Source organism: Oryctolagus cuniculus, chromosome 20, assembly GCF_051225735.1.
Source record: "Oryctolagus cuniculus isolate XC-2025 breed Fujian yellow rabbit chromosome 20, ASM5122573v1, whole genome shotgun sequence".
NCBI lineage: Eukaryota > Metazoa > Chordata > Mammalia > Lagomorpha > Leporidae > Oryctolagus > Oryctolagus cuniculus.
This window is the reverse complement of record NC_142886.1, coordinates 48,462,572-48,478,349: the sequence shown is the minus strand read 5'-3', so window position 1 is coordinate 48,478,349 and position 15,778 is coordinate 48,462,572. Positions and strand designations below refer to the sequence as shown.

Sequence of the window (15,778 nt, the reverse complement as noted above, 5' to 3'; positions counted from 1 at the left end):
AGAAAAGAAAAGAAAAGAAAAGAAAAGAAAAGAAAAGAAAAGAAAAGAAAAGAAAAGAAAAGAAAAGAAAAGAAAAGAAAAGAAAAGAAAAGAAAAGAAAAGAAAAGAAAAGAAAAGAAAAAGAAAGAAAGGCAGGCAGGCATAACTCATGGTATAAGGAATCACAGGCTAGATTATTCCTTATATTCATGCTAGACGTACTAATTGAGGGTCTCCTGTGTGTCTGGTACTGTGTATGCTAGGCACTGGGACCAAGAGCCAGACCTCAAACAAGAGCCCATGTGGGATGCCAGCACCGCAGGCAGTGGCTTCACAAGCTATGCCACAGTGCCAGCCCCAAGGCTCAATTTTCAACACCAACACTCAAGACTACAAAGAACCCAGAGAGCGTAGGTCTCAAGGAACAGCAGGTTAAGCTACTGCTTGAGACCCACATACCCTATCAGAGTGCTGGTTACAGTCCTGGCTGCACTTCCAATTCAGCCTCCTGCTAAAGCACACCCCAGGATACAGGGGGTGATGGTTCAAGTACTTGGGTCCATGTCACCCACGTGGGAGACCTGGATGGAAGAGTTCCAGGCTCCTGACTCTGGCTTGGCCCATCCTCAGCTGCTACAATCATTTGGAGGCATGAACCAGCTGCTGGAGGTGCTCTCTCCCTCCTGCTATTCTTTCAAATCAATGAATGAATGAATGAACAAATAAATAAATAAATAGTGGCCGGCATTGTGGTGCAGCGGGTTGAACTGCTGCTGCAACACTGGCATTTCACATTGCAACTCGTGGTTTGAGTCCTGGCTGTTCTGCTTCTGATCCGGCTCCTTGCTAATGAATGCACCTGGAAAAGCAGTGGAAGATGGTCCCAGTATTTGGGTCCCTGTCTCCCCTGCAGGAGACCTGGATATAGTTTCTTTTTTTTTATTTTATTTTATTTTTTATTTTTTGATAGGCAGAGTGGACAGTGAGAGAGAGAGAGAGACAGAGAGAAAGGTCTTCCTTTGCCGTTGGTTCACCCTCCAATGGCCGCGGCTGCAGCGCTGATTGGATAGTTTCTGGCTCCTGCCTTTGGCCTGGCCCAGCACTGGCTGTTGTAACCATTTGTAATCATTTGTAACAGCTCTGGGTATTGTAACCATTCCAGAAGAGAACCAGCAGATGGGAAGATCTCGCCCTCCCTCTCTCATTCTGCCTTTCAAAGAAATAAATTATAAACAAATCTTCTAAGAAGCCGCTTCCGGGGCCAGCACTGGAGCATAGCAAGTGAAGCTGCTAGTGCTGGCAGACCATGTGGGTGTCGGTTTGAGTCCCGGCTGCTCCATTTCCAATCCAGCTTTCTGCTATGGCCCAAGTGCTTGCGCCCCTACACCCATGTGGGAGACCCGGAAGAAGCTCCTGGCTTCAGATGGGCCCAGCTCTGGGTGCTGCAGCCGTCTAGGGAATTAACCAGTTGGAAAACTTTTTCTTTCCTTCTCTCTCTCTGCCTTTCAAATAAATAAAGTTTTTAAGCGCCACTTTCTATTCCACTTTGTCTGAGTTTGCTTATCCTAGGTACTTCATGTAAGTAGAATTACAGAGTATCTGCCTTATTTCACCATGTATGCTTTAAAAGTACATCCACTGTAGCAAACACCAAAATTCCATTCTTCATGCCTGAATTTTTCTGCGTAGACACCTTTTGTGTACCCACTCATCTGCCAATGGACACAGGTTGTCCGACAGTGTTAGGTGTCGTGAGTGAGGACGCTATCTGGACACAACCCTGCTGACACAAGGCATGTGGAGTTCATGACCTCCAACAAGGATCATCTAACTCAAATCCAAAGCATTGCTAGCTGGCCCTTTACAGAAAGTCTGCCTGCCGGCGCCGCGGCTCACTAGGCTAATCCTCCGCCTAGCGGCGCCGGCACACCGGGTTCTAGTCCCGGTTGGGGCACTGGATTCTGTCCCGGTTGCCCCTCTTCCAGGCCAGCTCTCTGCTGTGGCCAGGGAGTGCAGTGGAGGATGGCCGAGATGCTTGGGCCCTGCACCCCATGGGAGACCAGGAAAAGCACCTGGCTCCTGGCTCCTGCCATCGGATCAGCGCGGTGCGCCGGCTGCAGCGCACCGGCCACGGCGGCCATTGGAGGGTGAACCAAAGGCAAAGGAAGACCTTTCTCTCTGTCTCTCTCTCTCTCACTGTCCACTCTGCCTGTCAAAAAAAAAAAAAAAAAAAAAAAAAAAAGTTAAAAAAAAAAAAAGTCTGCCAACCCTTGATCTATAATGATGGGATTGAATTTAGAGAACACAGGATTAAACTACAGTGGCAATTTTTCTACTTGGAACAAGGAATAATTTCTGACAGTGAGATCACTGAACAAGGACATTTTACTACCAAGTAAGACACGGGTCAGCATTCTTTCACACAGGTTAAAGGTTTGTTTTGGAGAAGTACGAGGGATGGCAGGACGACATCAGACGGCATGGAAGACGCTGGGGGAAGAGAGAAGCTGCAAGAATTCCTCTCCAGTTGGAGATCCCTGCGCAACACCACGGACAGGCTTCCAGGAGGCAAGTGGACAACCATGCATGGATAAAAAGTGTTCTAGGTTGCAGAAAACTATACAGGAATTGGACACAGACTACATTTAAAGTCACAGAAATATGTAAGATTAAAAAGGAAATGCATTGAGGGATTCAGGACCACATCTAGGCAATTCCAATACTGAGGAAAACTTTGTAAAGCCAGAATCAAACTGGCTAAAAATCAGTATTTTTTTTTTTTTTATCACCATACACATGCACTTCAAAGTCTTCTGTTGACCTAAGTTTGAAATAATTGTAGGTTGCTCCATGCTTTCGTAATGAGATCTCCCATCTGCTGGTTCACTCCTCAAATGGTCTCAACAGCTGGGGCTGCACCAGGCCGAAGCAAGGGACCTAGAACTGTCATTCTGGTCTCCCACACGTGTGGCAGGGGCCTAAGTACTTGGGTCATCGTTTGTTTCTTTCCTAGGCACATTAGCAAGGAGCTATACTGGAAGTGGAGCAGCCAGGACTCAAACCAGTGCACACACAGGCTTTAGTAAAAGAGTATTATCAGCTGTCCTCCATTTCTGTAGGTTCAAGACGAGACCCGCTAAGGAAGGCAGGCGTGGGTCTTCAGCACCCAGTGGGACAGCAAGAAGTGACCCTGTGAAAGCGCCCATAACATCTGCAGAATCCAGCACCAGGATTCAGACACCTCAACAGGAAGGTTAAATGTGCATGGGCCATAAGGGTAGAGACGGCACCAGCAGCTGACAGATCCTGTTGTTACGCCTCTCTCTCTTATGCACAAAGGCAGATAATTCTTAAAATTAAAGCATCAAGAAATCACTCCTGTTATTCAATCTTTGTGGAAGACATACAGCATCAGCTTCTCTGGTTCCCTGTGAGCCACACTGCCTGCTCACAACTTCTCAATCAGCATAGGTGAATTTCGTTAGTTCCCCAGCTCTCCGCCCTATCTGTAGCAGTACCCTTTCTGGGAAGCTAGATCCTGTCTGCACACAACTCAGTCCCTCACAGGTACAAGAAGCCATAGTGGCAGGACTGTGACCTGTGCTGGGTATCAGTGGCTGGGCACACCAGGTCCACCAGGAGTGTGTGCATCCAAAGCACAATTTCAGCAGGGCTGAGGGCCATCTGAAACTAACGCAGAAGATAGGAGCCCAGCAAACAGAGACCAAGCACGCAGGCCTGACCTCTGTGAAGGGGGGGGCTCACCTCCATGAAGAAAGTGCTGGAATACAAGAAAAAGTTCTGTGACGCCTCAGAGAAACATGGAGGGCAAATCAGCTTTATTCTAGGCAAGAAGTCACCAATCTTTCTGTGCTATTCAGTCTTTGAAGTTGTCTTTCCATTTTAACTTATAAGAAATCCAATGACAGTGAGGAGCAGTTTTAGAACATGCTCTCCTTGTTCCTACTATTTAAATTAGGAACATTTTATTGATCTCAATTTCCTTGTGAATTGTTGAATTCTCACTGCTAGTAAAAAGTTACACATTGTCTTTTTTTTTTTTTTTTTTTAAGATTTATTTATTTATTTGAAAGGCAGAATTAGGTCTTCTATCCACTGGTTCACTACCCAGATGGTTGCAACAGCCAGAGCTGCACCGATCTGAAGCTAGGACCAGGAGCCTCTTTTTTTTTTTTTTTTTTTTTAAAGAATTATTTTTATTTATTTGAAAGAGTTACAGAGAGAGGAAGAGTAAGAAAGAGTTCCTCCATTCTGCTGGTTCATTCCCCAAATGACTGCAACGGCCAGAGCTGAGCTGACCCAAAGCCAGGAGCTTCTTCCGGGTCTCCTAAGCAGGTGCAGGGGCCCAAGCACTAGGGCCATCATCTACTGTTTTCCCAGGTCATAAGAGAGCTGGATTGGAAGAGGAACAGCTGGGACATGAAACAGTGCCCATATGGGATGCCAGTGCTGCACGCTGGAGCTCTAACCCACTGCACCACAGCGCCGGCCTGCCAGGAGCTTCTTCCAGGTCTCCCACGTGGGTGCAGGGGCCCAAGCACCAGGGCCAAGTTCTACTGCTTTCCCAGGCCACAGCAGAGAGCTGGATCGGAAGTGGAGCAGCTGGAACTTGAACTGATGCCCATATGGGATGCCAGCACTGCAGGTGGCAGCTTTACCTGCTACGCCACAGTGCCGGACCAGCGTGTCGTGTAGCTTATGGTTTCTGACAGAGCGTAGTTTCTGCTTATGAACATAAGTACCTGTGTTACATGGCACTTCGGTTCTGGTATTTACACATTTATGGTTAGGTATATGTAAGAGAGTTCATTTACACTGATATTCTGCTGTTATTTGCCAATATATTTATGTGAAAATTTTAGTCTTAGAATATAGTGGGCTATCCATGGCTTATTATTTGGGCGAGTGTATTTACTTGTATATATTTACGGATTTGCCCTCACACTTTTTTTTTTTTTTTTTTTTTTTTTTTTTGCGCCAGGCAGAGTTAGTGAGAGAGAGAAAGGTCTTCCTTCCGTTGGTTCACTCCCCTAATGGCCGCCACTGAGCCGATCTGAAGCCAGGAGCCAGGTGCTTCCTCCTGGTCTCCCATGCGGGTGCAGGGCCCAAGCACTTGGGCCCTCCTCCGCTGCCCTCCCAGGCCACAGCAGAAAGCTGGACTGGAAGAGGAGCAACTGGGACAGAATCTGGCACCCTGACCAGGACTGGAACTTGGTGTGCCGGTGCTGCAGGCAGAGGATTAGCCAAGTGAGCCATGGCACCGGCCTCATACTTTTTAAAAAAAGATAATTTTTATGCTAATTTGTAAAGGTGATTGTGGGTAGTACTTATTTAAGTACTTATTAGTAGCTTTATTTAAGCTACTAATTTTTTTAAAAAGGATAGTGCATTTTTCCCTTTTTGTATTATTCCATTTTAAAAATGTCCCTGTCATAGTATGTATGCAAAGTTCCATAAAGCATGCCTTCCCTGTATGCACTGGCTACTGCAGTCCTTCATTTCACACATGCGTTCTTCAGGGGAGTGCTAACTTGATCTACTCTGTCAAACATGCTGTGCACGTCACTGGTTTCTACTGCCCAGTAATGGGGCAATACTGAGCACCCATCTTAGTAAAACACGTAAGAAAGCCAGCCTCTAAATCTGCTTTAAAAACTCTTGTACGCATATTTCTGGCTGGAGCTCCCCTCATGGGCAGGACTTAATAATTCCCTTGTCCATCACAGTCTCCCAGCTGTTCAGCTGCCTCTGTGCTACCAAAGTCACAATCACTCCCCGTCGAGAGGCAAACCAAGAGACTCAAAAACAATCTGTAGTCAAACAGATACAATTAAAGAACCAGAGCCAGAAGCACTTTAAAAGTCTAAAAGGTAAAAACAATCTCGGGGCGGCCCTGTGGCCAGCAGGCAGAGCTGCTGCCCAGGACACCAGCACCCAGTGACGGCACCGGTTCGTGCCCGGCCACTGCATTTCTGAGCACCTCCTGCTAACGGCCTTGCGAAGCAGCACCTGGGACTCTGCCGCCTATACGGGAGACTCAGGGAAGCCCCTGCCTTCAGCCTGGTCTTTGTGGACAGCTGGGGAGTGAACTAATGGATGCAAGACCATCTCTCTCCCTCTCTTTGATGCTTTCAAAATAAACAAATCTTGGAAGAAAAAAAAAAAGTCTCCTCTGCCCTCCTGACTCCAATCAAGCTGGTCTGCCCGCAGGGGCACGCAGTGTCTGACGGAAGGCGCTGAGTCAATGCAGCTTCCTCCTGCGCCTCCCTTCCTCACCGGAAGGCCAGGCTGCTCTCTAAAACCCACGTCAGAATCTCTTTCCTTCTGTTCCTGTCACTCCAGCCTCCACTCAAACTCTGCTTATTAATGAACGACAATACCACCTGTCACAAGGCTCAAACAGGGTGACATGCTGAACGCCAGCCAGCACGTCTGAGAAAGGAGCAGGATGCAAGCTCGCAGGCCCCAAGAACAAGGACCTGGCCATCTCTGGAGCAGTTACTTGGTTACCACCACATTTTAATCAAACAAATCAAAGACCTTGGGTATGGTTTCTAAGGTGAACCTCACCTCATACTTAACAGACAGGCTCAATTTTTTAAAGACTTTTATTTATCTATTTATTTTTAAATTTATTTGACAGAGTTAGAGACAGTGAGAGAGAGAGAGACAGAGAAAGGTCTTCCTTTTGTTGGTTCACTCCCCAAATGGCCACCACGGCCGGCACTGTGCCGTTCCGAAGCCAGGAGTCGGGTGCTTCTTCTTGGTCTCCCATGCGGGTGCAGGGCCCAATTGCTCAGGCCATCCTCCACTGCCCTCCCGGGCCACAGCAGAGAGCTGGACTGGAAGAGGAGCAACCAGGACTAGAACCTGGTGCCCATATGGGATGCCAGCGCCACAGGTAGAGGACTAACCAGGTGAGCCATGGCGCTGGCCCCCGACAGGCTCAATTGTTAATACTGTATTTAATTGATTCCAATAGATTTCGCCTACATTTTACACCTGCAAAACTGAAAGCTCAGAAATATGACGAAATAAAATTTTCTCTATCAGCCTTAATGATTCCAAACAATGTTAAACTTAAAAAAAAAAAAGCACTAAACTACAGTAAGCATGTAAAAAACATGGAAAATATCAATCCTGGGGCAGGCACTGTGGCAGAGGGCTAAACTGCTGCCTAGGATTCCTGCATCCACACTGGATGGCCAGTTCAAGGCCAGGCTATTCAGCTTCTGATCCGGCCCCCTGTTCATCAGAAGGATGACAGCTCAGGTATCTGAGACTCTGCCACTGTGTAGGAGACCGGCTCCTGGAGTCACCTGGGGAGTGAACCAGGAGATGGAGATGACCCCCACCCTGCAACCCTGTAGCTCTGCCACTTAAGTGGTTTTTCATTTTTTTAGGCTGCATCTCTGGCAGCTCTTAACCAGCACTGGGAAATGAAACACTACCAACAGTTGGGAAAAAAACCCAGAGCTACGCATTACTATCAGGGGTCTCCTTCACATTACAAAGCAGTTCACTTTCAAATCCAGCCCTAGGAAAAGCGTGATTTCCTTAGAAGTTTTTCTCATCCTAGTATCAGATAAGGGCACTGTAATTTCCTTTCCCTTTTTTTTTTTTTTTTTAATCTTAATTGCCAGGAAGCTCATATGCTTCCTTTTCCCCCTGTGATCCTGATTTGGCTCCATCAATTTGCATACTTACCTATTTGTGTATGCGTGTATATGTTGGCTAGATTGTTTCTCTACTCTTTCAATCTTGGGCCATTAACTTTGGTCTGGCCATTGTAGGTTATTTTTGAGAAAAAAGACATTACCCACTCATCACTGCCACCTCCCAACCCTTCGCTGGAGTGGGAAAGCTCAAGACTGAGGACTCAGGAGTAAGCAAGATCAGCATAGTCTGTTTCCCACTTAATAAAGATCTTAAGAAAGGGTACTATGGTTTATTAACTACCTGTTTCTTTGATAGCACTGTCACATTTCTCAACCCAAACAAAAGCTTTTAGGTACTAAGCCCTATATTCTTGGCTGAAGAAACAAGGCTTCAAAGATCTGAAGTAAGCAGTAGATCTGGGATTTGAACGCAGGACTGACCCTAAAGCCCATCCCCACCTTCTCCACATGCTTAATTCTTCTTTCCCACCATACAGGAATAGAACAAATGGTATTCTGGTCTGTAAAACACAATTCTACCATACAGCACAACTTCCATCCATTCACTCAACCTTAAACTTTCTGAATTTATTTGATATGTATATATAAAGAGAGATCTTCAACCATGGGGTCATTCCCAAATGATTCCGACAGCCAAGGCTGGGCCAGGCCAGGCCAAAGCCAGGAGCCTGGAACTAAATCCGGGTCTTCCAGCTGGATGTCAGGGACCCAACTACTTGAGCCATCACCCGCTGTCTCCCAGGGTGTTCCGAAGTGGGAGAACCCAGCAAGTTTATCAAGTATTCTATTCTGGCTGGTTTACTCCCCAAATGGCCACAACTGCCAGAGCTGAGCCGACGATCCAAATCCAGGAGCTTGTCCCAGGTCTCCCAAGTGGGTGCAGGGGCCCAAGGACTTGCTTCCCCAGGCTTATCAGCAGGGAGCTGGATCAGAAGTGCAACAGCCACAGCGCCGGCCCCCCAATCCTATTTTTTTTTTTTAAAAAAGCTTTATTTATTTATTTGAGAGGCAGAATTACAGAGAGAGACAGAATGAGGATCTTCCATCTGATTCACACTCCCCATATGGCCACAACAGCAAAGCCAAGAACCTCATCCAGGTGCCCCATGTGGGTGCAGGGGCCCAAGGACTTGGGTTATCTTCTGCTGTTTTCCCAGGCAGATCGGAACCGGGGCACCTGTTGTGGCAGGCGGTGGCTTAACCTACTGTACCACAGCGCCAACCAAGAACTCCATTCTATTCCCAAGTTCAGCACTCTCCAGGAAGAGCCAGGGCCAGACTTCCTGCACAGCAATGATAACGGACGGCTTTCCCCACGCCCCCGATCCTCTAGTTGAGAAGAATTAATTTACACAAGCAGCAGCTCACCACAAATAATATGTTGTATCAACGCTCAGCCATATCTGAACCCACTGTGCAAAGCTAAAGAGACTTCCTACCCTCATTTGCCAGAGCATGTTAAAATAGGATAGTTTTGCTTTAAGAAACTATTATATCGCTTCCTACAGTCACACAGCAATTTTTAAAGTAAGAGTGTCTCTGTTATGAAGAATAAAAATGACCTTAGGGATCTTCCCATGCCAACAACTCATTTTACAAAGATCCCAAGGTCAGAAGACAAGACATGCCAAGGTCATCTATTGTCCTCTAGAGAAGACATGTGAAATGTGATGCTGGTACTAGTATGATTCCCAGAAACCACGGGGCTTTATTATTGACAATCAGTCACAAACTCAAACAGAACGGGCCCATCAATAAGAAGATACTGAGAGCTCGGAAATGGCTCCCCTTAGGCACTATAATTCAATTCCACGACACACACAAAGGCACACACCCACACAGAGAGCTAACTTCCAAGATGTCTCTACCTCTTCCACATATTCAGCTAACAGTTGTGAAATTAACATTATTTTCAACAACCAAGTCACATTCCAGAAGTCAAATTTTAAAAATATAAAGTTCAAGTGTTTGTCCAATACTCACTGGTAAACAGAGTTTTGAAATGATGAGAAATACTCACTTTTGCTTCTCTTCCTATTGGAAGTAGCAAGAACACAAAGAGAATGAAATCACCCCGGGAGCTGATCAGGAGTTAAACAGAAGAATGCAGATCTTTAAGAAACGTTCGCTGTAGGCCGGTGCCGCGGGCTCACTAGGCTAATCCTCTGCCTGTGGCGCCGGCACACCAGGTTCTAGCCCCAGTCAGGGCGCCGGATTCTGTCCCGGTTGCCCCTCTTCCAGGCCAGCTCTCTGCTGTGGCCCGGGAGTGCAGTGGAGGATGGCCCAAGTCCTTGGGCCCTGCACCCACATGGGAGACCAGGGGAAGCACCTGGCTCCTGGCTTCGAATCAGTGCGATGCGCCGGCCGCGGCGGCCATTGGAGGGTGAACCAACGGCAAAAAGGAAGACCTTTCTCTCTGTCTCTCTCTCTCTCACTATCTACTCTGCCTGCCCCCCCCCCCCAAAGTTCGCTGTAATAATTCTTTTGCTAACAAACCCATGAGGGATCCAAACTCCTTAGTCTTAAAACAGACCAACCTTGCAAAGGAGACTTGAAAAGCAAAGGAAACAGAAATGCCTTTTGTAGGGTAGGCATTTAGCTTAGCAGTTCAGATGCCCACAGAGCATCCGGCTGCAGCCCTGGACTTGGCTTCCTGCTAATGCAGACCCTGGGAGGCAGCAGGGATAGCTCAAGTGACTAGGTTCCAGCGACCTGGAAGGAGTTCTCGACTCCTGGCTGGGGCCTGGCCTGGCCCAGCTTTGGCTAGTGCAGGTATTTGGAAGAGTTAACCAGTGAGTCAAAGATCTCTTTCTTCCTCTCGAATAAATTAATAAAAGTGTGAGACTGACCAAATACCTTTAAAAAGAAAGCAATGCTTTTTTAAAATATATCTAGGACACAGTATGTTTGGCTGTTTTTAAATGTGCTCTCTTCCAAAGCCTGAACCACTTGTTGTAGATAGGACAGGAGACCCGCCCTTTCCCGATTAGGGACCTCTCTCTTCCCTGGAGAGGGAGCGGAACAGCAAAGGTTAACAACCTGGAGCTGACAGTCACACAGCACAGGAGGCTTTATCACGTAAGCCAGGGCTCCCAGAGCTGCCAGGTCAGGACTCGGATCTGTGAGTTAGGCTACCCGAAGTAGGTCATGGGGTTGCAGCCATTCCTTTGGAAGGCTTTTTTTGGTGTTGCTCCATGGGAATTTGTCGATTGTGTCTCTACTTAGAGATAAAAGCACAGGTAAAAAAAAAAGGGGGGGGGGGAGGGGAGGCCCACAGAGGAATGGCAAATAGTCATACCTAGTTACTTCTGACAATTTGAATTTTCTGAATGTATAAAAAGACCGAGAAAACTTCAACACATGCTGACTTTTTCACTTCACTGATTTTTGTTACCAATGGCTTTCTGGCCTTAGATGTTTCGTTCACTCCAGCACAGAGCGCTTCCACATACATCCTACTACTGGATGATAACTAAAGCATCAACAGCCTTCAAGGTCACAATTTCTAACCACATGAAACCTCAAGACTTTAAAGGCCCAGATTTCCCTCAAAACGTGTTAAATGTTCGATTTTTATCATTAGCTTCCCTACTCAGTTCAATAGTTTAGTTAATTCCATTTATAATTAGCTCAATATACAGTCACATCTATATAACAGCAATGAATATCTAAGAAAAAAGTATGTCACACTTTGCCCTAAATCTGCCAACACTGCAATCTCCATTAACTGGATGTGAGGAAGAAAGCTCAAAGCAAACAATGGCCTTAACACAACTGGTCAAGAAAACCCGAAACAGAGCTGAACTGTGATTAAATATTGAAATGTGTTCAGATTAACGAGGCCTTAATATTCTCATCTGCAAAAACACACAGGTCCTGCCAGACTACCTGGACAAAAGAACATTCTACATTATTTAGCATTATTTACACTATTAAAGTGAGTGAAGTGCACACCACTCCAGGGGTGAACCCTGCAACATTCTGCTGACCCTACAGAGGCCACATATCGCATGATTCCAATTATATAGTGTCCAGAGCGGGCAGGCAGACAAAGGAAGTGCATTAGGGGCTGCCAGGGGCTGGGAGGCAAGGGCATGGGGAGTGACCGCTAACAGGTACAGTTCCTTTGGGGGGTGATGAAAATGTTTTGAAATTAGACAGTGGCACCTCTGTACAACCTAGTTGGTATCAAAAAATCCACAGAACCGTGAGAAGTCAACTGAATTAAAAAAAAAAAAAGAGCTGATTTAAAAGACCCCTTCAGGTCTAAAGTTCCCCTCCTATACAACTGCTGGATTCCCTTGTTGCTGCTACATTCGAGATGCCTACAGCACAGCAGGGATGTGCTTCCTCCCTGGGAAGGTAAAGGAAGGTGGCATGCAAGCAAAAGAAATCCACAAAACCCAAAACTCAGGTTTCCATAAGCATTTATTTTAAACCAAGAAGTGCTAGTAACAGGAGCCTTGATGGTAGTCTATGCACAATTATTTTTGTAATGACCTCAGGTAACAAAGGTTGGGGCTTAGGCAAAACTTGCTTCCCGGCTCATCCCAATCAAAGGCCCTGTTTTAGTAAAACTACAGTGCTGTTAACTCTCATGCCTAGGCTCAAATGAGATCAAGTACACAGAACTAGTTAATACACTTCTTACCAGCTCCCCCTACAGCACACGCCCAGATTTAGCCTAACATCTAAACTGCCTTGATTTCTTCACCTGTTAGCAACTGTTATCTTGCTTCAGCTCTGAGAATGAAATCCTGGTCAGAATTTGAACTAGGGACATGATAACTGACCACAAACTACTTAGCTTCTCTCTGGCACAAGGACAACTAAAGGGACTGATTACCACAAAGCCTGTCTGAGGAGACGGGCCACCCCAATGTCATTCCCTCCAGCACTTATAGCTGCGGCCCAGCAGACTCCTGGATCACGCGAGAGACCACCACTGCTTTAGGAAAGGGACACTGAGATACTCCCCTCGCAGCCCCGAGCACAGGCAGTGCGATGACTCCTGGAGGCTGACTTGGCTCTAGACTGGCTTCCATTTGTCAGCACCCAGACCCTTTGCCCTCACCAGCTGACCTGACACACTACTTGGTCAAAGTCACACACTACCAAGTTTGCTTGGAAGAGTGAGTTAGCAATTAAGGATAAATGCAAAATATGTTGGTTTTCTAAATTATTGTGGAACTGGACCATACACACACCGTAAGAAGTAGTAAATGTTGGGGCCGGCACTGTGGCACAGCGGGTAAAGCCACTGATTGCAGAACCCGCCTCCCATACGGGCGCCGGTTCGAGTTCCGGCTGTTCAACTTCCGATCCAGCTCTGGGCTGTGGCCTGGGAAAGCAGTAGAAGATGGCCCAAGTCCTTGGGCCCCTGCACCCGCGTGGGAGGCCCGGAAGGGGCTCCCGGCTCCGGATCGGTCCAGCTCCGACCGTTGCGGCCAACTGGGGAGTGAACCAGCGGATGAAGACCTCTCTCCCTCTAACTCTTTCAAATAAATAAAACTTTAAATGTAGTCTTATGTGACTCCTGTGTTTTTACCTAAGTATCCCGAACTCAACAAATTCATCAAAAAAAAAAAAAAAAAAAACAAAAAAAAACCCAAGCCTCATCCCCCTCACGCAGTTCCTGCTAAGGGAAACCCCCGGCTCGCAGCCCCAGCAGGCTCCGTGCAAGCCGCTCCGCGCTCCCGGGGAAGGCGCCTCCGTCACCGCCCGGCCCTGGCGGCGGCGCTCGTCCCTCCGGCCCGGGCGGGCCTCCTCGGCCCAGCCTCTCCCGCTCCGGTCCGCTCAGGCCTGTGGACGGCAGCAGCGCGCGGCCACTGCGGGGCCGGGGCGCACCCCGGGGCGCACCCCGCGGCCCTCCGCCGGCGCCGCACAGCGCCCCAGCCCTTCGGCCGCCCGCGATCCTCCCGCTCCGCTCCGGCAGGCGATCGACGAGGACGACAAAAGACGAACCCCGCCGCCTGCGGGGAGACCTGCGGAGCCGACGCGGGGCGCGGCGCTGACAGGCCGGGCGGGCCGGGCGCGCGGACCGCGCGGCTCCCGGGAGCGGTTGGCGTCCGCGGGGCTGGGGGCGGGGCGGGCCGCAGCGCCCCCCAGCGGGCGGCGGCGGCGGCGGCGCGCGCGTCCCGGAGGCCGCGTCCGGCCGCGAGGCCCGCGCCGCGGCCCCGCCAACGCCCGCCGCCCGCCCGGGCCCGGGGGCGCGCAGGGGGCGCGCGGGGGCGCGCGGGGCCGCGGGGGCGGCGCGGCCGTTGGCCCGGGCCGGCCCCTCCCCCTCCCGCCGCGCCCGCCCCCCGCCCCGCGCCGCGCTTCCCCCTCTCGGACAAACTACGCCATTGCGGCCTAGCCGGGCGGCGCCCCCCCGGCCGCCATCTTCGCGGCCCGCCGCCGCCGCCGCCGCCGCCGCCCGCCGCCCGCCGCGCCCCCGCCGCGCCGCCATCTTTTGGGGCCGCCATACTTGCCTGGCGGAGAAGATGGCGGCGCCCATCGCACACATAAAACATGGCCTCCCTTCAAAACAAAAACATCCCGGGGCCGGCGCGCGGCCGGCGCTCACCTGAGGACCACATGGTGACCGAGAACTCGCCCTCCAGGGTCTTGATCTGCACCTGCTTCTGCTCCCACTTCTTGTTGCCCGGGTCGGCGCCGCCGCCGCCGCCGCCCGCCGCGCCGGCCCCGCCGCCCAGGTAACTCTTCTTGCCGCTCTTCTTGCCGCCGCCCTTCTTGACGCGGCCGCCGCCCGCCGACGACGAGCCGCCGCCGCCGCTCTTGCCGGCCGCCGCCACGGTGACCAGCGTCTGCTCGATGTAGTCGTCGTCGCCGCCGGCCGGCGCGGGCACCGGGATGAGGATCTGGTCCTCGAAGCCGTCCTCGGCGCGCAGCCCGTCCGAGTCGTCGCCGCCCACCACCTCCTCGCGCGTCTGCACCAGGATCACCTCCTGGTGGTGGTGCACCTGGGTCGGGTCGTCGGTGACGAGCGGCTGCAGCGCGATCATGGGCGGGTGGTGGTGGTGGTGGTGGTGGTGGTGGTGGTGGTGGCCGGCGTGGCCGTGGCCGCCCCCGCCGCCGTGGTCGCCGCCGCCGCCGCCGCCGTCCTCGTCGTCGTCGTCGTCCTCCTCCTCCTCGCCCACCACCGTGGTCTCGATGGTCTCCACCGGGATGGTCTCCACCTCGATCTCGTGCAGCTCCACGATCTCGGCCGGCATCTCCGAGCCGTCCGTGGCGATGTAGAGGGTGTCGCCCGAGGCCATGGCTGAGGGCTCCGCCGCCACGGCCGCGGCGGCCTCGGCTCCTCCGCTGCGGGCGGGCGGGCGAGGAGGCGGCCGGCCGTGGGGAAGGCAGGCAGAGGGAGGAAGGCGGCGAGCGGGCGGGGGGAGAGGGGGCGGGCGGCGGGGGGGAAGGGGCGGGCGCGGCGGCCGCGGCGGCGGCGGGGCTTCCCCGCCTCCCTCGCCTCGGTGCGCCCCGCGCTCGCTCGGCCGCTGCGCGTCCCGGCGGCCCGCCTCGCTCGCCGCAGCCCGCCCGCCCTGGCCGCGCCTCCTCCCGCCCTCGGGGCCGGCGTGCCGCTCGCCCCCTGCCTCCGGCGCCTCCGCCTCCTTCCACACAAATACCAACTCCTCAGCCCGAGCCCCAGATCTCGCCGCCGCGGCCGCCGCCACACTCCGCTCGGGCTCGGCCTCGCGAGACTTCCGCGCGGGCCTCGGCCCGCCCCGCCTCGCCGCCACTCGCCGGCTCGCCCGCCCGCCCCTCCCTCCTCGCCAATCGCCCGGCCGGGCTCTCGGCCTTGGCCCCGCCCCCTCGCCCGGACTCCTCCCGGATTGGGGCCGGTGCGACAGGGGGCGGGGCGGGCCTCACGCGCGCTGGCTGGCCTGCGGCGCGTGACGTCAGCGCGGCGCCGCTACCTCCCGCCGCTGCCGCTGCGCGTCGCGCGGCTCCCCGCCCTGCGCGGTGCACCCGCGACAGAGCCCGCTCCCCGGGGCCCGGGCCGCCCTCGAGAGCGGGCGTCGCCGCCGCCGCCGCCGCCGCCGCCGCCGCCGCCGCCGTCGCTGGGGAGCCGGTGAGCGGGCCGCGCGGCCGCGGCGCCGTGGGAGCTG

At 52.0% G+C, this 15,778-nt stretch overlaps 1 protein-coding gene across 2 annotated transcripts in view; it reads right to left on the bottom strand.

The window, feature by feature from the left end:
* Positions 1-15,346, bottom strand: part of YY1 (YY1 transcription factor) — a 33,341-nt gene extending 17,995 nt beyond the window's left edge. Inside the window, exon 1 of one of the 2 annotated variants that reach the window (XM_051830847.3) lies at positions 14,245-15,346. In XM_051830847.3, the coding sequence (XP_051686807.1) occupies positions 14,245-14,938 (694 nt within the window). In that variant the 5' untranslated portion in view covers positions 14,939-15,346. The remainder of the gene's footprint in view (positions 1-14,244) is intronic. The other variant, XM_089322809.1, reaches the window with a different exon arrangement.
* Between the last annotated feature and the right edge of the window lie 432 nt (positions 15,347-15,778).